Source organism: Epinephelus lanceolatus, chromosome 18 (assembly GCF_041903045.1).
Source record: "Epinephelus lanceolatus isolate andai-2023 chromosome 18, ASM4190304v1, whole genome shotgun sequence".
NCBI lineage: Eukaryota > Metazoa > Chordata > Actinopteri > Perciformes > Serranidae > Epinephelus > Epinephelus lanceolatus.
The window spans coordinates 9,990,370-10,014,286 of NC_135751.1; the positions used below are offsets into that span (position 1 = coordinate 9,990,370).

General features: G+C 39.7%; 3 protein-coding genes across 3 annotated transcripts in view; 1 reads left to right on the top strand and 2 right to left on the bottom strand.

Moving 5' to 3' along the window:
- Positions 1–6,334, bottom strand: part of fus (FUS RNA binding protein) — a 29,103-nt gene extending 22,769 nt beyond the window's left edge. Inside the window, exons 1-5 of the mRNA XM_033645129.2 lie at positions 6,191–6,334; positions 4,692–4,716; positions 1,242–1,411; positions 974–1,148; positions 317–540 (exon numbers count right to left, since the gene is read on the bottom strand). Of these exons, the coding sequence (XP_033501020.2) occupies positions 317–540; positions 974–1,148; positions 1,242–1,411; positions 4,692–4,716; positions 6,191–6,203 (607 nt within the window). The 5' untranslated portion in view covers positions 6,204–6,334. The remainder of the gene's footprint in view (positions 1–316; positions 541–973; positions 1,149–1,241; positions 1,412–4,691; positions 4,717–6,190) is intronic.
- A 1,386-nt stretch (positions 6,335–7,720) lies between these two features.
- Positions 7,721–10,766, top strand: LOC144458592 (uncharacterized). The gene is made up of 4 exons (XM_078161223.1): positions 7,721–7,881; positions 7,979–8,149; positions 8,775–8,967; positions 10,654–10,766. The coding sequence occupies exons 1-4, from the start codon at positions 7,729–7,731 to the stop codon at positions 10,764–10,766; spliced, it is 630 nt and encodes a 209-aa protein (XP_078017349.1). The 5' UTR covers positions 7,721–7,728.
- A 2,270-nt stretch (positions 10,767–13,036) lies between these two features.
- On the bottom strand, positions 13,037–23,004 carry arl6ip1 (ARL6 interacting reticulophagy regulator 1). Its single transcript, XM_033645857.2, has 6 exons — positions 22,845–23,004; positions 21,781–21,914; positions 20,621–20,740; positions 18,259–18,376; positions 17,652–17,736; positions 13,037–14,064 (listed from the first exon to the last, which is right to left on the bottom strand). Exons 1-6 carry the CDS (start codon positions 22,878–22,880, stop codon positions 13,946–13,948), a joined length of 612 nt encoding a protein of 203 aa, XP_033501748.1. The 5' UTR covers positions 22,881–23,004; the 3' UTR covers positions 13,037–13,945.
- Between the last annotated feature and the right edge of the window lie 913 nt (positions 23,005–23,917).

The window sequence follows — 23,917 nt, forward strand, 5'->3', positions numbered from 1 at the left end:
ATCCGATCTCAACAGATTTACCAATTTGAGAGCACTTTGACAATGTACTGTATTATGTATTGTAATAACAAAAACCATATAAAAGCATTGTCTGTTTGATTTATTTATATCCAAGTCACTCCAGAAAACTGTGTAGCTATGGTACACTGTAGATACAGTGTATGTGGAGGTAAATGATTGTGCCTTTTATACAGAATGGCGGGGCAGCATAATGGCATGAAATTCCTTGAAGAGGCAGTGTAAAAGGGGCTTGTATTTTACTTGGAAAAATAAATCAAACTTTGACATAAAAAGTGAATATAAAGCCATCCCTTACCTCCACCTTGACCATACTGGCTCTGCTGGCTGTAGCTCTGTGGAGGGGGTGAGTTATAGTTTGGAGGCTGGTTGTAATGACCTCCTCCATGTTGGGATGATTGTTGGTGGCTCCCGCTGCCACCATAGCCACCAGTCTGACCTCCGCTGCTGCCGTAACCACCTCCACTCTGTCCTCCACTTGGTGGCTGGTTGTAGCCAGAAACCTGTGAGTTACCTTCATAGCTGTTGACAGATGGGAGAAAAGAAGCAATAAAAACTAGTCAACACCTTCACCAAGACTACACAACTGTAGCAGCAAAGCTTGCTGGAAGAGAAACCTAAATCAGTAGTTTCCAAACTTTTCTTAAACCACAAGACACCTTCATAGTGATTTTTAGCTCTGTTTTTAATGATAAATCTTTATATCAGTTCCACGGAGATATCAGACTATTGTGCACTTGGAAAACTCTTACGCCAGAAAGGATATTTCGACCATGGAAACCATAACTGCACATTTAACACAGTTTAAACATGGTGACTTTTATGTTTATTACTTAACCCAGAATGAAGATGCTGGTTACACAGCAGTATTGCTCATATTTCATCTGTGCTCCTGGCCAAGTGGGGCAAAAGTCAGTAAAAAAAAGTTGAGAAGAAGAAGCTGATGGGGTCTCACCCTGCAGAGGATGAAGGAGGAGGCTGCTGCTGGCTGTACCCTGAGAAGGATGACTGTGGGTTGTAGCTCATGTTGGAGGGCTGGTTGCTGCTGTTATAGCCTCCAGGGCTATAGGACTGATTATAACCACCACCACCACCACCACCACCCTGGTTAGAGGGTGGAGAACCATATCCTACAGAAAGAAGAGAGGAGACAGAACATGGAGCAAAAGTTAACTACACCATGATGTATGACTGAAAAACTGTGTGGTATTGGATAGTTCTACCTGACTGAGATTGACCATAGCTGCCATATCCTCCTTGGCTATAGGAGCCAGGGCTGCTGTCAGAGCTCTGGCTGTAGCCTCCATAGCCCTGCTGGCTGTAGCTCTGGCCAGAAGACTGACCATAGCCCTGGCTAGCACCACCACCTCCACCTCCACCGTAGGACCCATAGCTGCCAGAGGTAAAGACAAACAAAATAAACGCTCACACACCAAATACAAATACACCACTTAAAATGTTATATATTGAGAGTAAGCACTTTTCCATAACTTTGCAAAAATATTCCAATTTAATTAATTCATTATCATTGTTAAAGCAACACAATGGAGTTTTTGAGCTCTCAAAATATATCCAAGATCCTTGTGATGGTACATCAACACACAATAGGTTGGATGACACCTCTGTCATTGCTTGAGAGCGTCTGTTCACTTGCACTGGCACTATGCAGTTTCGGGGTTCGGGTAGGAACCCGGACACAAAAAAGACTATAAAATGTGGCTGCTTTATGGCATACGTCATATGCCCCTCCTCGTCACATCCCCCTCCTCTCTTTAGAGTAGCGTAGCCGAACCAAGGTGAACGAAGTTAGACGTGGTTGTTGTCATGGCTGAAGCGACAAACAAAAGGAAGAAGGTGAAGGTGTTGTCCGAGGAGACAAAGAAAAGAAAACGGGAGAGCAATAAAACAAGAGCTCGAACAAGGATTAATATTGGCCCGGCTTTCACACGCTTGCGAGAGCTGAAAGAGGAGGGATGCCCAACCGATGGTGACCTGGCGCTGTTACTGCTGTTACCCTCTACTTAGGAGACTCACTGTCTGCAGGTCAGCTGCCTCAGGTACATTTTAAGATAAAGTGTTAGCCTACATACAGACAGCTTTCATTTTAGTTTGTCTTTAACACTTTGCTGTTAGTACTGCGAGTGCGATGTGCTTGTGTCGACTGTGATCGTAAATCATAATAGCGGTGAATGAGAGACTGCGGACAGAGCAGATTGAAATATGGCTGTCTACATACTGATCACATGTATTTATAAAGTATTGGCTTGGCTGGCAGAGGTTTTATCGCACTTACTTAAAGTAACAAGTGGAGTCGTTGTCAACTAGAGTAATCTTGAAGTTATATTCCCTTAATCTGCACCGCGGCCTGTCTGCTGTTGTCTGACTTGTGACTTCACTCTGTTGAGTTTGTGTGTGTGTGTGTGTGTGTGTGTGTGTGCACTGGCGTGCTGTGAAGAGGAGGTCAGCCCTGACATGCAGAGAGCAACTTATTTCTGAGTTTCGAAAATGAATAAAATAGATAAATAAAGCAATCGGCCTAATCATGTATGTACAAAATGCTATAAGGCTACTTTGCCTGTTCTGAAGACATGATGATCGCGCATTACACGGCCAGCTTCAGGAAGTTCACCGGCATCATTGGCTTGTCAACAAACGCATGTGCAGAAAGAGTTTTCCAACAGTTGTAACAGACAATACCGTTTTTCGTCTGTACGGGGACCCCGTGAGGTAAAAAAGCAGAATACTCCATTGTGTTGCTTTAACTCCATGGTTTCACATACTTTTTTTTGCCATAGCACAAATTAAGGACCTGATTCTCACGTCCCCAAAAAGGAGAGTTGGCAAGTTCTAATGAGTATTTATCAATGATATACAGTGCCCTCCAAAAGTATTGGAACAGTGAGTCCAATTCGTTTACTTTTGTTGTAGACTTAAAACATTTGGGTTTGACATCAAAAGATGAATATGAGACAAGAGATCAACATTTCAGCTTTTATTTCCAGGTATTTACATCTGGATCTGATACACAACTTAGAAGATAGCATTATTTGTAATGGAACACAAAATTTTTAGGTGAGCAAAAGTATTGGAACATATAAACTTAAAATAGATTAAAGTGAATGAGACTTAATATTTAGTTGCAAATCCTTTGCTTTCAATAACTGCATCAAGCGACCCATTGACATCACCAAACTTTTGCATTCTTCTTTTGTGATGCTGTTCCAGGCTTTCACCGCAGCCTCTTTCAGTTGTTGTTTGTTTTGGGGGGTTACTCCCTTCAGTCTCCTTTTCAGCAGGTAAAATGCATGCTCTATTGGGTTTAAGTCTGGAGACTGACTTGGCCAGTCTAAAACCTTCCACTTCTTGCCCCTGATGAACTCCTTTGTTGTTTTGGCAGTGTGTTTTGGGTCGTTATCGTGCTGCATGATGAAGGATCTCCCAATCAGTTTGGTTGCATCTTTCTTTAAATTAGCAGACAAAATGTTTCTGTAGACTTCTGAGTTCATTTTGCTGCTGCCATCATGTGTTACATCATCAATGAAAATGAAAGAGCCCGTCCCAGAAGAAGCCATGCAAGCCCAAGCCATGACATTACCTCCACCGTGTTTCACAGATGAGCTTGTATGTTTGGGATCATGAGCAGATCCTTTCTTTCTCCAAACTTTTGCCTTTCCATCACTTTGGAAAAAGTTAATCTTTGTCTCATCAGTCCATAAAACTTTTTCTCAGATTTTTTGAGGCTCACCTCTGTACCTTTTAGCAAATTCCAGCCTGGCCTTCCTATTCTTCTTGCTAATGAGTGGTTTGCATCATCTGGTGTAGCCTCTGTACTTTTGTTCATGAAGTCTTCTGCGAACAGTAGATTGTGATACCTTCACTCCTGCCCTCTGGAGGTTGTTGCTGATGTCACTAACAGTTGTTTTAGGGTCTTTCTTTACAGCTCTCACAATGTTTCTGTCATCAACTGCTGATGTTTTCCTTGGTCTGTTCGACGTCTGTTGCTTAGTACACCAGTGGTTTCTTTCTTCTTCAGGACATTCCAAATGCTTGTACTGGCTATGGCCAATGTTTGTGCAATGGCTCTGATTGATTGTCCATCTTCTCTCAGATTCACAATTGCTTCTTTTTCACCCATAGACAGCTCTCTGGTTTTCATGTTGGTTCCACTTCTAAATGCAGTCTGCACAGGCAAAACCTATCGTACCCAATCTGAAACTGAGCTCAGACATTTAGTGCTATTTATTGTTTGAATAATCAATGTAATTGGGAGACACCTGGGCAACAAAACACACCTGTCAGTCACATGTTCCAATACTTTTGCTCTCATGAAAAATGGGTGGGTTCAAACAAAAGGTGCTATCTTCTAAGTTGTGTATCAGATCCAGATGTAAATACCTGGAAATAAAAGCGGAAATGTTGATCTCTTGTCCCATATTCATCTTTTGATGTCAAACCCAAATATTTTCAGTCTACAACAAAAATAAAGGAATTGGCCTCACTGTTCCAATACTTTTGGAGGGCACTGTATGTTTCTATTCTATGTGTGTGTATATGAAAATCAAGAGCATATATCCAAAAATTAAACAAATACAATAAAACAAGAATTAGAAATCTCCTGCCACCCCACAACCCAAGGTTGAGAAATTCTATTTTATGATTAAGACATTTCTTACCCCTGGCCAGAAGGTTGGGAATAATCTATGGAATAAACAAAATGGAGTGTTAATATCAAACAATGTTTTTTTTTACACTTTCGATCAAATAGAGCTGATCCAAATGTGACAAAGCTTCATACACAATGGAATCACCTTCAAAATATAAATATATTTTAATGACAGCAAAAAAAGAAAGAAATTTAAACTGTGGGATTATGGTTTCTGGGATGATAAACCAGCAGTATAATAAAGTTACAGCTGAAGCTGTTACATAAGCTGCTTCTATTAATTAAATATATACCATTTTTTGCATTTGTTCTGTTAAGACATAATCAGAAAAGACACGTATTAACTGGAAACTAACATCTGACGAGTGTTGGAATGTGACTAAGTAGCCTACCTGTACTCAAATTTGAGGTACTTGTAATTTACTCATGTATTTCCATTTAATGCAGCTTTTTCCTCCACAACATCTCAGAGGGTAATATTGTAATTTTACTGCACTACATTGGCCTGACAGCTTATGTTACTTAACAGATGAGTTTTTCATCCCCCTCCTGTCCACTGAAATCCATATATCTCCAGATGTGTTGACTTTGAATGTTTGTGGTAAACTGCAGAATTAAGTGTTCCTTTATGTGTTGATAAAATTCTCCTACCTCTTATGCTAAATACACAATTTAAACAACCCTCTTGGATCAGCTGGAAATGATCACAAAGCTGAAAGCAGGTCTGTTTTTCTGACACCATTAAAAGTTGACTTTTCAGAGATTCGTGGCTCTCACACTGGGTGATTGCTCTAGGTGAAAACTACCATCAGTATATAAAGGAGTTAAAGATGGCACAGCCTTTACAGCAGTAAAATACAGCATTTATGCAGCAGTAATATTAATTTAAAAAATCTTGTAAAATAGTAAAACATTGACAGGGAAAAATTGACTGCAGTGTGTGGGCTACTTTTAGGTTTCATACTACAGGTACATTATGCTGATGATAATAGTTAACGTTATTTATCTTCCGTTAAGGTTTTTTGAATGCGGGCCTTTAACTTGCTGTGAGTTATTTTCACAGCGTGTTATTAGTACTTTTACTTAAGTAAACAGACACCATTCCATCATCTCCATCTTCTAAATCAAACCGTGTCAAACCCGCAGTCTGTGCTCTGAGAGGCGGGGCCGCTGTCTGAAACTGGGTCAGTAGCACAAGCTACCTAGCTGGCTGTTAGCAAGGCAGCCGTTAATACTAACCCAATACACCGGTAGCTAAGTTAGCTTTGGTTAGCTTTGACAGCACAGTGTTAGCTAGCCGGAGCGCTGCTGTGAGATTCATCTGTATTGTAACCCAGCAATCCTAAAATAACCTTATAACGTTAATCTTAACAAATATAACTAACTAACGTTGGTTACTTTATAAGACAGTCAACCTCAACGTTAACCACTAACCAGCGTCTTATCACTAACGTTAGAGAGCCACCTGATATTAGCTAACCAGCTTGCTCAACAAAGAGTTTCTCTTACCGTTAGACGCCATTTCGACGAACGAGAAACAGCTGCTGACCTCCAATAAAGCCAATCAAACGGTGTGTTGTTGACTGAACCGGAGAGGAGGAGGAGGGTCACTGAGATGAAGATGGATGCACAAGCACCAGTGCCCCCTTTACAGTGCAGTCCTGCAGTTCCTCCTGCGGCCGCAGGGAGGCGCGCAGCAGCCTATGTACTCAAACAGGCCTAAATAATACATTAATTAATAGACTAATAATATATTACATTATTTATTACTCACAATATAAAGTTTTGATATAACAAGACGAAGCAAATGAATACATATGGCGCGATTCAGACACGAGGCAGTTAGTAGTTCTACTACTACTACTACTACTAATAATAATAATAACATTAATAATAATACAGCTTTATTCATGTAGCAAAGAGGAGGAAAGGAGAAAATATCTATGTAAAAAAAACAGTAAATGTGAAAATAAATGCAGCCAGTCAACCATCAAAAGTGTTTTAGTAAAATCCAATATGGGAGCAATGACTGATGTACATGTAACATAAGAACGTAAGAAAAATAGCCTGCCTAAAGTATAACAAACAAAAATACTCTTTATGCAGATCACCTCAGTCTGTGTAATAGAATTATATTATTGCATCATTGGATTATTGGATGTTATTTATGTATTAACATGTAAACTGTACTTTTATCTTATACATGTTAGTTTTCTTACTCATTTTAAATGCTTTATACAATATACTATTTGATTACCTTAATCTAGGACAAGGCATCCTACATTATAATGTGATCATTTGATTTTTATTTTAAATTTAATTCTGATAAGTAATTATGCCTGGTAAATGAAGTGGATTAAAAAGTTAAACATTTTTGTTTTATTTGACAGTGTTCACAATACCAGAATAAAGTGTTTACAGTTTTAAAGAAGGTATGACTGATTAGCAAACATTTTTAAGTAAACTTGAACTCATTTGGTGTTTGAATGATGTAAATTTACACTGCAGTTCTTGTTTTCGCATCACCATGGCAGCAAAGTTTCCACAGAAGCAGCGTGACTTATCTCAGGTGAGTAACAACACAGTGGACGATGAAGGTGTCATTACTGATTTACCTCTTTATTCTGTAACATAATTCAAAAGTGATTTCATTTTGTCTTTCATATGTTGCACCTGAAGACAGTCGCTGATGTCTGTGATTTCTATTGATTTCTACCTGTGAGGCTTTGATTATAGACTACATTTAATGTTAGCACTCCCCTCAGTATTCAGTGACTGAATGCAACATAATTGGAGTCTATCGTGGCGTAAAAACATCTATAGGATCTCTGCTTTTGTGGTTAACATTAGGTTGATACTTGTCATAGCTTGTGTTAATAAAATCACTGATGGATAACAGAAAAGAGATTTATTATGTAAGGTATGTGCACATTTCTCTCTCTAAAGTTGAAGCAGGAACTGTGCACAATTTTTCCATGCTGTCTGGTTTATCTACTGTACTCCAGACAAGCAAAGAAAGCCTAAGAAGCTTTCGCTGAGGTGTCAACATGAACAGTCTGCTGGTTGGTGACCAGAGGTTGACCCACCACCACAGCTGTCAGTGTCAAAGTGAAGCAAAGAGCTCCAGACCGAGGCATCTGCATCAGAGCACCCTAAACTTAGGTGACATGGCACCCTGCTACACCACCACTCACAACCAGGTCAGCCCACTGTTGATAAGTGACTGACTGATACATTTTCTGATGGTACTCACTCTGCAATGATCGCTTCATTATTTTGTGTCTTCATGTTTGACAGAGTTATTCTGGCAGGCTGGCTGACGGACGTCCTCTTATTTTCCATCTGAGAGATCCAAGCTTCCCCTCACAGCATCGGAGCCAGCTGGATCTCAGTCACAACATCACATCTATGCAGTGTCTGCTGCAGTCACACACTAAACATGAGCACGGACCCAAGCACATCACTCCTGTACAGTTGCAGCATAATGCAAAACTGCAAACGTCACATCAGGAATACAATAACTCCAGACATACCTTTAATGTGTTATAGTTTTAGACAGATGATTTGGGGTTGCTTAAATGTTTAGCTTCTTTCTATTATCAAATATTTCACATGATTCTCTCACATATTTTATAATCTGATTACTTATGATTTTGTGGATTTTAAACATTTTTGTCTGTTGTTTTTTAACACATTGTTATTTGTGCCTGTCTTAGCCAGGAAACTCTTGAAACGATATGTTGAATTTAATATGATTAAATAAATGTTAAATATTGGCTCTGGTGCTCCACGCTGCAGGAATGCACCAGCAAATGCAGGAATAAAGAAGACCGCTAGCTAGTAAACATGGATGTAAACATGACTTTTGCTATTTACATGAAAACTCTGCAGGGCACCTTTAATAGTATGTAATAGTAATACCAAGAACATAAAAAGAAAAATCAGCCTTTTCAGGCCTGTACCTTTAAAATTTTTGTCTTAATCACAACAAGGTTATTCAGTAGGCAAAAACAGTTTTTTAAAGCAACAAAAAAAAAAACTGTGATTTTTTGTGCCTTGGTTCACACCCTTCTGTGCTTCTGTCTTGCTCCAGAGGACCAACCTGAAGGTGGAAAACTGGGCTCGGTATCGCAGTGGCCAGGCGGTCAAAGAGGTCACCAACCCACAGGATCCATCTGAGTACTGGACCACCTACAAAACATGGCATACACTCCCAGTAACTGATGGCTTGCCACAGTTGGCTGGTGGCAGACCAACAAAGTGGCACCAACACAACATACTAACAGGTAGTGTGAACTCTGCATATAGCTCCATACATCAAAACACACATTTAGTTGCTCTTGATCCTATTTTGTCTCAGCATCAGCTACAGTAGTGTTATCTAAGGCTTAGTCATCGGAATATCAGTCAGCTTTGGGTTCACAAAATGTAGAACCTATGATTTATTATGATTACATGACACCCAGGGTGATCAGTGAGGTCACAGTTACACCTGAGATTGCTGTCAAGGTTACTCTGAATGGGTTAAATTTCAGCTAAATTATTAACAACACAACAATAGCTATGTATATAAAGTTAAAAAGACCAATTGGAAGTGAACCAAAAGTATGTCTGTATGTAGGCTAACACTATTATTTTCTATATTTGAACATTAAGTCCCTTGTTTTGTCATTTTAAATGTATTGTCAGTTTAATGGTGATCCTTTGGTATGATTACTGGGAGAAAAGAGGCCAAAGGGAGCTCATTCAAACATGAATTTGACATGTAAAATTGCCAATACAGTAAGAATATGACTGAAAGGGCCTTCACTGCGGCCACTAGAGAACAATGAACACTTCATTTTATGAAATGATGAACTACAATTATCACACTGTTAGTGATTTATCAGTGTTATTATTATCATAATTAAATGTCAAATTGTTAGCAAACAATATGAACCCCTGCATTTAATCCATTCCATCAAACAGCCTTACAATAGACACTACTTTGTGAATGTTTTGTCATCTTTCATAAAGTTAGAAGTATTTGTATTGTAGTGCTCGCCAATGACCTGAGTGTACTTAAAGTTACTGCCCTCCAGTGGTCATGTTGAGGAACTGCATAAATGACCAGATGAGAGTGTGTTTTTGCTAAACAGTTAAACTGTCTATGGTCATTTGAATCATAAATATTTAATCTATGGATTTTACGTAAAATGTCTCATTTAAATAACATATATGGTATCAGAGGATCACATATCACCTACCTTAATCTTCTATTCACAGTGACATGTTACTGTGTTATACCATAAGGCAGTGGATAGTAGGCTTGGGTGGTATTAAGGTATTACAGTATATAGTATAGTAGTATATAGTTTTCAATATTGTCAGAAACACAGATGCTCCTCTGTCTGTTCAGCTGATGCAGAGATGCTGTATTGAGATGATGCAGTGCACAGCATGCGCCACCAGAGGTCAGTCTCTACTGCTGGAAAAGGCAGCAGAGCTAAGAAAGATGGCAATTGCAAGTGGTGGGGACAAGGTTACAGGACCAGTACAAAAGAAAAATGCCTCTGCCTCTGTTTGAGAGTATTGCCACCTATAACTGTATCTTGAGATGACTTTTATTAACTACAAAGGCAGTTTATCAGCCACATGATTTCATTCAACACATCTTACCTGTTCAGCCCACTGATGTGTGTTTGTATCTGCTGCTGCGAGTCATCGGCTCCTCCAGCAAGAAGGGCGCTTATTTCCTATCTATTCATTATTCTGTGGGTCATAAGTACATTTGCATGCAAAGGTTTGGACCAAGATTGTCAAAATTTAATTTACTGTGAATAGTTAAGTAACTAAAACGTGATTTCCAAAAGCTAGTAAGTTAAAGATGACACATTTCTTCAATATTTTAAGTTGTTTGGACCTAAGGCTTCTGTTTGATCATTAGAAGTTACATTTTGAAAGCAATCACAACTGAACAAACCTATCTACAGGTGAACAGAGGCAGACCATGGGTCAAGGAAAGCCCATCAGACGTACCAGAGACAACCTGCTGTGGGCAGCGAGGTGCTGGGAGACAGACTGCTCTGCATTCAGACTTTACTGACACACTTTACTGCAATTACAGTATGCTATACACTGCAATGACTGACAGGAAATGGCTGCACAACAACCCTCTATTAAAAAAATGATTCTGCCACTTCCATGGCTCCTGACTGGTTTAATGTGTCAGTAAAAGGATGAAGGTAAAAGTGGGAAAATACCTTTTCATATGCAACTGCAACATGGTTCATTGGTAAAAGTCATTGAATGTCTTGACTTACAAAGATAAGCTGATTTTAGCTTTGTCACACAACTCAAAGAGTATTCATATAAATCCAATAATCTAAAATACATTTCCATTGCACTGCGTGCGTCAGACTTGCAGCAGACTACAGTGTGTACTCAGTCTGGCATGTCACCAGACATCTTTTTCAAATTGTTGTAAAATCTGAGAACAGCCCTGGAGGGAAACAACACTGACACTCAGTCATGAAAGATATGTAGAAAATACAAAGACTTTTTCAGAAGTGTTTGATGAATGGAAAGAAAAGCCATCAGAGAACGCGCATGACTGGACCAAGTATGTGTACAAGTAGAAAAAGTAGGCAATCCCATGCTGTCTCTGGGACATCTTATCTATGTTTGTAGATCAATAAATCAAAAAGCAAGATGTTCCTAACCAGTGGTCATAGGGACACTTTGTGAATTATACAATTTTAAACTGAGAATCAAAGATCCTCATATTTGGCCAAAACTGGCTCAGACTTGTCACACATTTTTTGACAGTTTGGTTTTTCCTCCTTTGGACAAGCAAATCAACTGCATTTACGTCACGTAACATAAGGACATTTGATCCAGAGTCGTGAAATTTGTCCATTTCCTTCATTCTCTGCCACATGCTTACAGTTTTGGGGAGAAGTAAACTACATGTCACTAAACTGGTAGCTTGGTGTAACTACAATTTGCAGTAGCTTGCTGTAATTAAATTTATTTTCATCATTCAAGGTTTTTCTTTTGCCATTTTTACAACTACTATTTGGAGCCACAAAAGTAATTGAATGATTTTTCTTAAATTTTCCCACTGATTCTGAACTGTAATTGAATCCTATTTGACCAGCCCTGTCCCATTTTCCTTTTATCCTGACCACTGTGAGGGCATGTCCAGGAAATTAATTTATCACGCAGAGTTTATCAGGCATCAGTTAGTGGAAAGTATCAGTTATTGCTCTGTATTAACAAAAGTTACCTGGCTAACTGAGTAATCCTGCTGAGTGCTCCCACCCAGACCCTTTTTTAAAGGCAGGTTTTCTGACTGATAGACATTTTATTCAAAACCAAAGCTGACATTCCTTGCATATTCCCATGAACAGTTGTATTTTTTTTTTTGTATTATGTATGAACTGTGAACAAATGGGCACTTTTGCAATAAACTCAGTTGGGAGGCTTTTTCTTACTGGCATGTGACTTTTTTGTATATTTAAATTTCATAATTCATGTACATTTCAATTTTCATTTGTTTTACAAAGTAGTTTGAACTACTTTTTTCAGTTAACCAAACTATATTTCTCCCTACATTTCTCCTAGCTTTGCTGTAGTTCAACCTCTTCCAGTGGGAAATAATTGGTGGCTTACAAAGCTATGCTTTCAAAGTAACTTCACCAGCACTGCCTGTGCAGTTCCTTCAGTTTAAGGTTTATTAGCCAGGTCAATATTCTATATGTTTTAAATCTCTTAATTTTTTTAACCACACAAAAGACAGTGAAAACTAGTTATAAACACAACACTTACGTACATATCTTAAAAACATTGTTAGGACTTGAGTTTGCAGACAATTGTCTATTTACATATCCAGCAGACAGAGAAACATGATCATCTCACTGGAGTTGTCATTTGTGTCCACCTGATGAATCCAAATCCATTATTCTCTCTCCTTTTAGTTCTGGTTTAGTCTCCACAAAATCTTTCAGGAAATATCTGCCTCTTTAGCTGCTAAATGCTCTACTGTGCACCTTGCAACACTGCACAACAGAGACCGTGTAGGTAGTGTACAGCAGAGTTTCAGAGCCATTTTGCCAAGTTCCTACTGTGACCAAAAACTGCATTTGCCAGGCCAAATTTTCCATATCAAAACATTCAATCTAATGGACAGATTGCCATGATATTCACAAAGCACAGTCCTGCTCTCCATAGGATGAGCAGATTACATGTTAAATATTACCTCAGACTGTCCTATAACAAATGAATCCTGTAACGATATTAAAAGCTGTTAAAACACAGCTGCCGATACAACAGGCATACATCCAAACCAAGAAACTTACAGAAGGCCAGTGAAAATTCATTTAAATCAAACTTTATTCATTCTTAAAGAATTCCAATAAAGACAAAAAATGAAATGACAGTAACCAAACCAGAAATGATGAGATCGAGGAGGAAAGAACACATAAATAACAAGAGAAAACAGAACAGACAGAGACGGAGGCCTATTTACACAGAGACATCCCACACCAGTAACACACTGTGGGGTTTTATAGAAGAGCTAATAGACCACAGAGTCCAGCTAGCAGCAGTACAGCAGTAGGCTTGTATCTAGAAACAGTTGCGCCCCTGACGAGCTCTGCTTTAAATCCAGTTTTGTTTCAGCGTTATTTTTAAATACAACCAAAGCGGAATAAGCAAAAAAAGTAAAATTTACATGACCTTTCCTAATGTGACAAAAACTGTCCTGAAAAGAAAATACTGTGGAATCTGTGAGAGGTTAAAATGATGCAGTAATGCTACAAAAACTGCTCAGTAGTCACTTTGTCTATGTAGAGGGAATGGCTTAAAAGCATTACTGACATCTTAAAATGAAGCACACTTAACCTAAGAAACAGAAGGAAGATTTCAACTATGTGTACATTGCAGGTGTATGTGTGTGGTTGAGCATTTCAGTGCCTTGTGTGAACATGTGACAATATCAGAACCTTCATATCGTGGCTGCATGCGTGGCAGATAAATTCAAAAGAAAAAAAAAAAAATCAAATGGGTGACAAGGCTCAAATGTCAAAATGTGGGGAGAGAGAAATGAAACTTATCAAATGTGTGGGAAAAAAAAAGTGTGTCTTGCTCTGGGGCAGAGACTGAGGAAGCAGAAGGCTCTTTTTTTAACTTTTGTGCTCCCCTCTGTCTTTTCTTCAAACAACTTCCTTCCACCTTCCATTTTGCATCAGGGTTCATCTTCAGAGATTCACCTCCACACATCATCTACTCATTCTTCTTCTCCTTCTGTTTGAGCAGTTTGTTGATCTCCCTCTTGGCCATGGAAGCGTACTTGGTGATGACGCCGTGCTGGTTCAGGCCAGGTAGCAGAAGCAGGAAGCTCACTAGAGAAAAAACAAACAAACAAAAAAAAAAAAACAGGCAGGTGTCAGAAGCCTAGCTGAGCTGGTTTGAGACACGGTTAACATAACATCTTTAACACATTTTGCAGACAGTCCAAGCATAAGTTTTTATTCAAGTAGTAGAGGGTCATCCTGGACATTTTTTTTGGGTTGATTTTTTTTCATGTTTTTTTTATGTCAAGTTTTAAGCTACAATTAAAAAATAGAAAGTAAAATAGTAAAATATACAGTATCTCAGAGAACGTAGTATGTGATGACAGGGGTCATAGGTATATCATGCACTATACCGATGTAGTTCAAAACTCTAAAAGCCCTTTACAAACATGCACTGCACTGTCTGTGAGAATGCTGATGTCTGAATCAGGTGATTTGGACATTAAATGGACTTTACCCTGCCAGCTCCCTACTACAAAGTTTGTGTAATGTCCTATTGAGACCATGTGTGAACAGAGCAGATAATTGCCTGGAGAATTCACTGTGAACAAGTGGGCGTGCTGATGACATTTCTACCGTGAGGCTTCCACCAAACCAGACGAAAACACTTGAGGCTACAGATGAAGGGTCATTTACACAAAGACATTAATGAAATGTCTGACTGAAGAGATGAGATTCAGGAACTTCTATCAGTAAAGACCAAAGCCAAAATCATCAGACAAATTAAGAGAACGGCAAGAAACTCTTGTTTATGACCGAATTACAAACTGGCTACGGAACTGCAGTGTAGTCCGTGACATATCCCGCCTCCTGTACACTCCGGACGTGATTCTCCAGACATTGTACAGAGTTTGAGAAAACGGCTTAATAATGTTTGAGTATTGTATATAAAGTTGCTAAATAGAGTTATGTCAGCCTAGTCTTTCCCCCCCAAACCATAGCTCTTCACCCACTGAAGTGTTGATTATGTCATAGACAGTGTTTACCTTTTCATATTGTTAAAACTTTTGCCCCAAAATACTTTTGCCCCAAAATAATTACACTAACAGTTAAAGATCTGTTGGGATTGAAGAAGTTTATGTAATGCCTTAGATACCTTCAAAATAATTATTCGATAGTCTGGTTTTAATAATGCAAGTTAAGTCTCAAACATAAATACCTTCTGCAAAAAGCTCAGCACTCTTTAAAAATGGCACTAAATGTTAACCAAAATGCTTCCAATATGCATTACAAACTGGAATAGTTATTTTTAGTAGCTCTAGAGATAACAGGACCTGTGGGATCCCTGATTTGCTGCCTTCAAGAGAAACTTGAGTTCTTTTTGACAGGATGAAGCTCAGCACATGAAACATCTGATTTCAAAACACTGCAGCTAGGCAACTGAAATAAACAGATGCCACACCATTAACATAACACTCTGATTTCTTATCAAAAGGATGTTTTCTACATTCCAGCAGCACTGAGGAACAAAATAGTAGACAAGTCGATAGCTCTTCAACCAGTTAACGAACAAAAGTTTTGGACTGTGTGATTAAGGGCCTGTTTCCTCATAGCATGTTTTTCCCCCAGCAAGCGCTTAATCCCATTGCTTCATAAAAGAAGAGTGGGCAGCAATTTCTAATGACATGCTGCCCGTGGGTTTTGCCTAGCAAAGGAAGCAGCAGTGCCATCACCGGCACCTTTCTGAAAACTTCAGAGATTTTCAACTTAAAGCACTCGGAGCAGCCACACAAAAAAGGTGGAGCGCTCTGGGGTTTAAAAAAAACAAAAAAAACTAGGCACAAGTCTTTTTCCTCTAGGCAGGCACATGCAGCCACATACGCTTGCTCCTCATTGAGAACAATTGAAAAAAAGATGCTGAGAAAAAAAGCTATGTAGACAAAGGCCCTACATCCTAGAAACATGAAAGCAGCTTATGAACTGAATGAAACTCAGAAGTGTTGGGTCAATTTCCGGTTTTGCTGGTTTGGTCCTGTGTACGGGCTTAAACTGGTTTAAAATTTGTGCTGGCTGAACCGGTGTTTGTCATTATAACATGTTGTGGCAAATTAAAAAGTAACTTACATCAGCAACCTATGCTGATGGCATTGCGCTGCTAAATCCAACTACTATTGCACTAGTCATTATAACACGCAATATAACAAGGTGATGAACATATTATGTATGTTTTTTTTAAAGATATTTTTTGGGCATTTTGCCTTTAATTGATAGGACAATTAAGTGTGAAAGGGGGAGAGAGAGAGAGAGAGAGAGAGAGAGGGGATGACATGCAGCAAAGGGTCACAGGCTGGACTCACACCCACTGCGAGTCCAGCCTGCACTGCCACTGCAGCAACAGCCTTGTACATGGGCCGCCTGCTCTATCCACTAGTCCACCGACACCCCATATTATGTATGTTTATAAAAAGGGACTGACAGGGGTGGCCAGCAGCTCAGTAGGTAGGGTGGGCACCCCATGTACAAAGGCGATGTCCTTGCCACAGCAGCTGCGCGTTTGATTCCAAACCTTGGCCCTTTGCTGCATGTCATCCCCTCTCTCTTTCTCCCCCTTCCATGCTTTAAACTGTCCCATCCTTAACCCAAACGACAAAAAGCCCCCATAAAATAATCTTTAAAATAAAAAGGCACTAACGGAGACAAAAGTGTCTCATAGGCTGTGAGACGGAACCGGCAACATGAAGGAGATGAAGGATACGTCTCCAGTCTAATTAAGCGCAGATGTTACACAATGCAACATTACAACAGACACTAATTTGCGGTTAGGACACTGTGTCATTATGTTCCACTCAGGAGCATCTGCCGAGTCAAGTGTGTAAAATTCGGTGCTCAGTCCAGCTCTTAATATCAAACCAGTTTGAACATTTTTACACTGGCCCAACCCAACTCAAGTGCAACTTGATCTGAGATTAGATAAGGAATTTTTTGTGTTTCAGAGTCATGCACCCCCTGAAGTCATTTCTGGTCCATGGCTTAACCTAAGATGAATGCCTGACATGTCTCAGCTCTTGAAGTAATGACTGGCTCCCACACTGCCGGCAGACCTGCTGATTCACCAACTGTCACTTTCCCTGAGGCACCGCTGTGCAGCTGAACGCTAACAGGAGCATTTGTCCTGAGAGATGACTTTGTTTTTGCAGTAAAAACGTGCCATTGTAATCAATAAGAAAATGTCATCACTAATTTGATACTACCGTTACTGTAAATGTCTTCATTACTGCTGCTTCTGAGTCATAGTGCCAAGAAGCCTGGTAATCATAAGCTTCTCCTCTCAAATCAATGAATTTGATTTCTCATTAACTTCCAACACAGAGTGTGTAGCTCTGTAAGATATGGATTTTAAATGTAAAAACATGCATTTTTTAATTTACATTTGTGAAAGAAACGTTATCCCTGATACTTCTCAAATGTTCACTAGTTATGTTGGAATTTATTTAGATTCAAAGCCATGCCTCAAATCTCTACCTGAACCAATGCTACACTGCATAAACACCTTTAATGCATCCACTTTAAAATCATGCATGTGAAATGAGCTCATTGTCATTTCACCCCAAATATCTATAATAATGCTAATCCAGAAAACAGGAGGATCAAAAAAAAGGAGTTGTTTGAACAATGCAATGACTGCATGTACTCACCAATCAGATAGGTGAGGAACAGGTTGTGCACCTGCTGTCCAATCCAGGCCACTGCCAGCAAGCTGCTGATCACTGAGGCAAAGTACTGTGGAGAGCAGGGAGGTCACATTACAGTCAACCCACAACGGTGCAGCTACTCAAACACACAAACTGCATCCTGACAGCACACGAAGCATCATTTGATGAGTTTAAAGAATGATTCCTCAGATGTACTGCAACATAAAATCCATTTATTTCAGCAGAACATGCACTGTCATTTTGAAGAAAACTACAAAGCTCACTGAATTAAAGAATGTGCTTTAACGGTGTATCTAATGGTGTTAACGCATGCTTTGAAAAACACGGTTATCACAGCCTGTAACCCAGTTTCAGGTCTGCTAAGTGGAGCAGCAAAGCCAAGTCAGCTGAGGATATTTTTATCTGGAGTACAGAGAAAGATCACCATTGTGACAAACAGATTGGAAGACTCCATTTACTGCAGTCAGTGCAGCACTGCAGACAGCTCTCAGGCTGATGTCTACAGTATGTAGTGGCCAACGTTTAGTGGCATATTCAGTTTCTTTGTGGGTAGGAGAGAGTCTGGTTAAAATTTTACAATGTAATTTACCATTTTGGGCTTCTCCTCTTTGAGGGCGCAGAGACGCTTCCACCAGCCCACCATCCGACGCTGGGTCTTCACCAGGTTACCGCAGATCTCATGGAAACGCTGCTGCTGCTCGGTGGTCCTGTGAACAAGGACAGGTTCAGGACAAGGATGTGATTAAGAGCACAAAACTAACTGCATCCTAGCAGAAGAGTTTTCCGTTTAGTTAAAGCAGAGGCCAAAAGAATGTTGTGATAGACAATCAGACACCAACAGCTATTAATGTGGTCATCAAGAGGAAGTCAACAAGCTCTATCAGTAAGCAATCGATAAGCTATCCTTACTTGTAAATAGCTCTTTAATAGAGACTCTTTATGTTCCCACCTTCATGAAGACTGTAGAGTGGGTTGTTGCCTGAACTTTGACATGATCAAATAAAAAAAATCCTAGGATTATTCAGATTATTCACCATGTGTAATCTCCCTTAGATAACCAAAAATTAAATCTGCAACTATTTTGCTAGTCAATTTCTCTATTACATATTTTTTAAGCAAAACCACTTGTTCAGACTCCTCAAATGTGAGTATTTGTAGTCTTATATCAAACTGCTTATTTTGGGGTTTTAGCCAGCAGACTGGACAAAACGTCTTATCTGGAGACGCCCATTTGGGCTCTAGGTAACTGGTGGGCATTTTCCCAACATTTCACTAGATACAAAGACCTGACTGATCCACTAGTCAGATGGGCAGAAAATATGTAACAGGACTGTAAGACTGCAGGGATTAAACAAGGACAAGGGCGAGAGAAGGGCCTGACTGGACGAGGGAAGGAGGGCAGCTGGGCAAAGTGGCCTTTATTTTCTGCTTAGCAATCGTCCCCTATTTCCGTCCTTGTTGTCAGGAAGCCAAACAGGGACCGTGACCAGACTTTGATAGCTTCATTTAACCAGCCCTCATAGACAGACTCCTGCTATCTGGCTGACTCTGCTGCCTTGTGAAGCTGCAGGCTGAGCTACACAGCATGTTCTCAAAGAATCTTGATCAGACACTGCAGATCAATATCTAGAAACACAAAGCTGCCTTTTAAACCCCAGCACGAGTTAGTACTACCCATCCTGAGTTAATGTCGGTCATAACTACACCCCGACAAAAAGGTTATTGCTTTCAACCTACTCAGAAACCACTGAATGCAAAGCATAGCATGTTAAACACCCTGAAAACTCTTCACTTAACCATTTCTCTAAGTATTAATATGACCCGACATGTCTGCTGCCTCTGCCTGTGGAATGTGCAGCAGTGCAAAAGGGTCCAGGTCATGCTCTGCTGATGCAGGGTTATATATTGAGAGACTGAAAGCCTCTGGTGGAGGACACGTCCAACACGCTGTGCCAAATGAAGGCCGTTACTCTATCCTGCCCTGGGTGTCCTGTTCTCACCATCAAATACACACAGCTGAGTGAAGGGGCTGTTCGGCAAGCACTGTGTAGTGTCAGAGCTCCATGAAATGGTTGGACACCCTGCAGGACAGGTCTTGGGTGACAACGTTCGGGCGGTCAGATATGGCAAAAGGACGTCTGCCACAAAGACAGAACTCCCCGTTTCCTCCAAAGTGATACTGGAATGGTTCTTTGGCTCAGATCAGACCAAGAATATCTCCAACTGATGATTTGGTTCCAACTTAATTCTGCTTTTCATTGGCTTCGGCCCAAGCAACGAACAAGACAGCACACAAAGCCCTGAGTTTTAGCCTGGGCTTAATTTACAGCATTTGCTGTCTAATGTAAAACTACATAATTATCCTCTAAATACTCCCTTTATAGTTTGCTCTTGTTGATTTTCATACCATTTTCCAATTCATGCAGTGAATGTGTGGATACAGACCCATACTAACCCATATTAAATACAAGGTAAGCCAGGTAAATTCACTGAGTCCTCAGGAATACACATCAATAAATTTCAATGTTAATGCATTATTTCACAGGCTAGCCGGTAGTTTTTTGTTCTACAAACCACCAAGATTTGATTAGATTTAGCGACTGGAATACAGACAAATAAGTTTTTGTGACAATGTGCCTTTGCACTAACATGATTTATGGCCTTTTACGTCAGATTTATTCAACAGTGGACGCCTTAGAGAACATTGAAAATTGGAAGCAAATAATGTCATTTGTACATTTGTCCAGTCAGGTGTAGGTGTGAAGGTTCATGTTGAGTGCAGTACAGAAAATGCCTTTACTGGCACAAAGCCCGTACACAAAACATGGGGAAAATGACTTTCAAAGCCAAACGTATTTTTATAGATTCAAAATAAATATGATTTTATGGTCTAAGGAAAATCCATTTAATGTTTTTCCCCATCAATGTAACTGTCACCTCCATGCTCTCACCACTTATTGGAGCCGAAGACTCTGGGTGCGAGGGTAGGTACCAGGTAGTCTGCTAAGCAGAGCAGCATGACAGCGCAGGAGAGCCCAGTCAGCACTGATGGGTCCAGGTAGTAAATTAGGCTGCAGAAGGAGAAAGACAGAGCAGTTAGTCATGATTAAGAACTAGTTTCATTCCAAGTACTCACAATGCAACTGCACTAAACAAAAATATAGGCAGCACTTTTGTTTTGAGTTTTTCAAAGTGGCCTTTGATTGTGACCAGCCTAAGGCAAACCTGGGTACTAATCATGCCATTTAATTAGCATCTTGATATGCCACACCTGTCAGGTGGAGGAATTATCTTGAAGAAGGAGAGGGGCTCACTGACACAGATTTTAACAAATTTGCAACCAAAATGAGAGAAATTAGTCTTTAATGTGTGTGTAAGCAAAGTCTTAGATCTTAATTTAAACTTGGGGGAAAAAGAGCAAAAACAGCATTGTTGCAGTGTTGCATTTATATTTTGTTCTCTGCAAGAGCATTTTGTATCATCCATGCAGAAATAAAGTCTGTTATTCACATTCCCATCTCCTTGTTTTATAATGGTTTCAGAGTAACTTCTTGTTGTGATTAAGACATTCCTGCACGTTTGCTGGAGCTGTTATGTGAAAAAATACCTGTGTAGAGATTGCAAAAGGCCCTGTAAAAAGACTAACTGGGAACAAAAAATTGAGAGGGAGGGTGTGTTCATACTGTAACATAAAAAAGGAATGCACAGCGTTAACAAAAATGCACTCAGTAACCTAACAGGAAACAGTCCCTTAGTGTTCTGGCCTGGATTCTTCCCCTGCAACATTATTCAAAAATTCCTCTGACAAACAAAAGAATGTTCCAACCTAAGCTCATTTAACAAAATCTAATCTGGTATAATCTACATTGTTTCCTTCTTCAGGCATTGCCTTTCACAAATGTGGTAAAGCTTAACATAAACTTTTGAACCCATGTGTTTGGGACACTCATCCACCTGTGAATTAGATTCTGAACCAGAGCAGCTTAGATAGCGTAGATACTTCTCATTACAGATATGTCCTTCTGCCAAGCTAGAGGAAATGTGTGCAATGCCAACTACGTGCCCAGCTGTGTGTGACCCTGTGAGACAGCACATGGCAAAATGGACTCACAGGAAGAGCACTGTGGTAGCACCCAACAGGGCTCCAGGGAACCAAGGTTTCTCCCAGCGCAGGACACGATCCCCAGCCAGGATCACTTCACCCCAGCCCTGCAGCTGCTCCTCCAGCTGGGCCGTTTCCTGAGCCTGAACACAAAATTATACACATTAAAAAAAACTAACAACCACTACTAATCCGACTACTTTCAATGCATGATAACCACATGTCCATACTATGTGCATGTTTTCAGAGTGAATGGGGATATAACGTTAGCTGCTGAAGTCGAGGAAATTTGTTTTTTCTGGGCCATGCCACTTGAGCCTGAGGGTAAAATCAATCTTCCTCAATATCCACTCTATTTATGCTGAATCATATCTGTAATTCGAAGCATGATTTAAAGCCCCTACATCGAATTGGATTTAACTATGATACTTGTTTTATTCTGCTATATTTATACCTATGTGGGGTTATTTTAGTTGTCATTAACAAATTTATTCTGAGAGTAAGAACAACAATTTATCTAAGTCCCAAGTCGAGGGCGTGGATGCCTTTGGCGATAAGCACGGCAATGATAACTGCGTTTCTTACTGTTGATATGACTGTGCACTACATCGCCGCGGAAGGAAAGAGGAAATAAGCAGCGCTAAACACACATTTATCAAGATACGTCGAGTGGAAATGTCACAACTTGATTTAAGGCTATAAGTTAGCCTTAACCTTAACGCTCGCGTGCAATGCTAGAAAGGGAAGCGTCCCTGCTGAAGCTAACTGGGTAACGTCAAGGCGTATTAAACCATCAGCTAGCTAGCGGGCTAGCTAGTCGGCTAGCTGACATTAGCTGCGGCGGCACTTTAACGGATAGTCGGATAAGCCACAAAAGCTAACTCGCTGGTTAGGTTGCTTGCTACTTGGCGGTGCAAAGTTCACGATAATCAAACACATCTACAAAACAGGGCCATCATCGGCTGCGTGACCGCCACCAGATTAGCAGGCAATGCTAGCCAACGTTAACGTTAATATTACAAACACACGCACGGCAGACAGAACTCTTTCATACTAGTAAAGAAAATACTCACTAGCATATTTGCGCTTTTGTTGTCGCCTTCAGCCATCGTTACTGAATTTCCGTCGGTGAGTTTGCGTTATATTTTTAATAGGGAAACGACCCTGCAGAGCAGCAGCACACACACACACCACTATTGCTGGCTTCGGCGTCACTAACGGGTGAACGCTGGTAGGATGTATTTATGTAAAAATTTGCGTCAAAATCGCCCGATGGCATTGTGGGAAATGTAGTTTTGTCGAAGTTGTGTGACTCAGTGAGATTTATTGTCAAGTAGGTTTTCACTATTGTTTTCACTTACAATGGACCCAAAAAAACAACTATAAAAATATGTAGCTACATTATATCTTAACCCTTTGAAACCTGAGCAAATTCACTTGTTTTTCTTTTAAAAACATGGGAAAAAGGCAAAAACAAGAAAATTAGTTTTAAAAAAGAAAAATAAAAGAAAGTTATAAACAAACAAACCAAAAAATCACCTGGGAAGAGTGCGTAAAAATGATAATAATTCTATAATATGAATATAAATATATAAACTAAAAGAATGTGAAATAAAATAAAAATATAAAACTATAATAATAATTCTAAAATGTAATAATAATAATTATTATTATTATAAATGTAGTGTTTCCCTAGCTTTTTTCTTAAGTTCCAGCATTCTGGTGATTTTTCTGCACCAATTTAAGTTGTAAATGTCTTTAAATTCATCAAAATAAATAAAATAAAGATAGATGAACAGTTTTTAAAGTCATATTCTCAACAGTTTCTCACAAATCACCCTGGACTATTTGTTCAGTCTGATCTGCTGAACAACAGGTATAGATAGACCTTGAACCTTCCTTTTCATTTTTTAAGATGTCATTGCAGTTCTCTCCTTTGCCACAGAGGAGCAATCTTTATCAACACAAGGTAAACTCGAGAAACAAGCCTGCAGCTGCTGATGCTTCACCAAGCGTTTATTTAAATCACAGGCTCCTTCATCTTACCAACTTTAAGTGACCTAACAAATGTTTGTAATTTGATGGCACTTTGACAATAATTACAAAATGTATTAAATTACCTGAGACCACTGGGAGAAGTCAACAG

Bases quoted from the DNA above. Each gene is read 5' to 3' on its own strand.
- LOC144458592 (XM_078161223.1), top strand. From the start codon at position 7,729: ATGAACAGTCTGCTGGTTGGTGACCAGAGGTTGACCCACCACCACAGC. The intron at 7,882-7,978 runs GTCAGCCCACTG...CATGTTTGACAG, and splicing joins ACACCACCACTCACAACCAG to AGTTATTCTGGCAGGCTGGC. The intron at 8,968-10,653 runs GTAGTGTGAACT...ACCTATCTACAG, and splicing joins CCAACACAACATACTAACAG to GTGAACAGAGGCAGACCATG.
- arl6ip1 (XM_033645857.2), bottom strand. From the start codon at position 22,880: ATGGCTGAAGGCGACAACAAAAGCGCAAATATGCTA. The intron at 18,377-20,620 runs GTGAGAGCATGG...CCTTGTTCACAG, and splicing joins GTCTTCGGCTCCAATAAGTG to GACCACCGAGCAGCAGCAGC. The intron at 14,065-17,651 runs GTGAGTACATGC...TTTTTTCTCTAG, and splicing joins GTTCCTCACCTATCTGATTG to TGAGCTTCCTGCTTCTGCTA.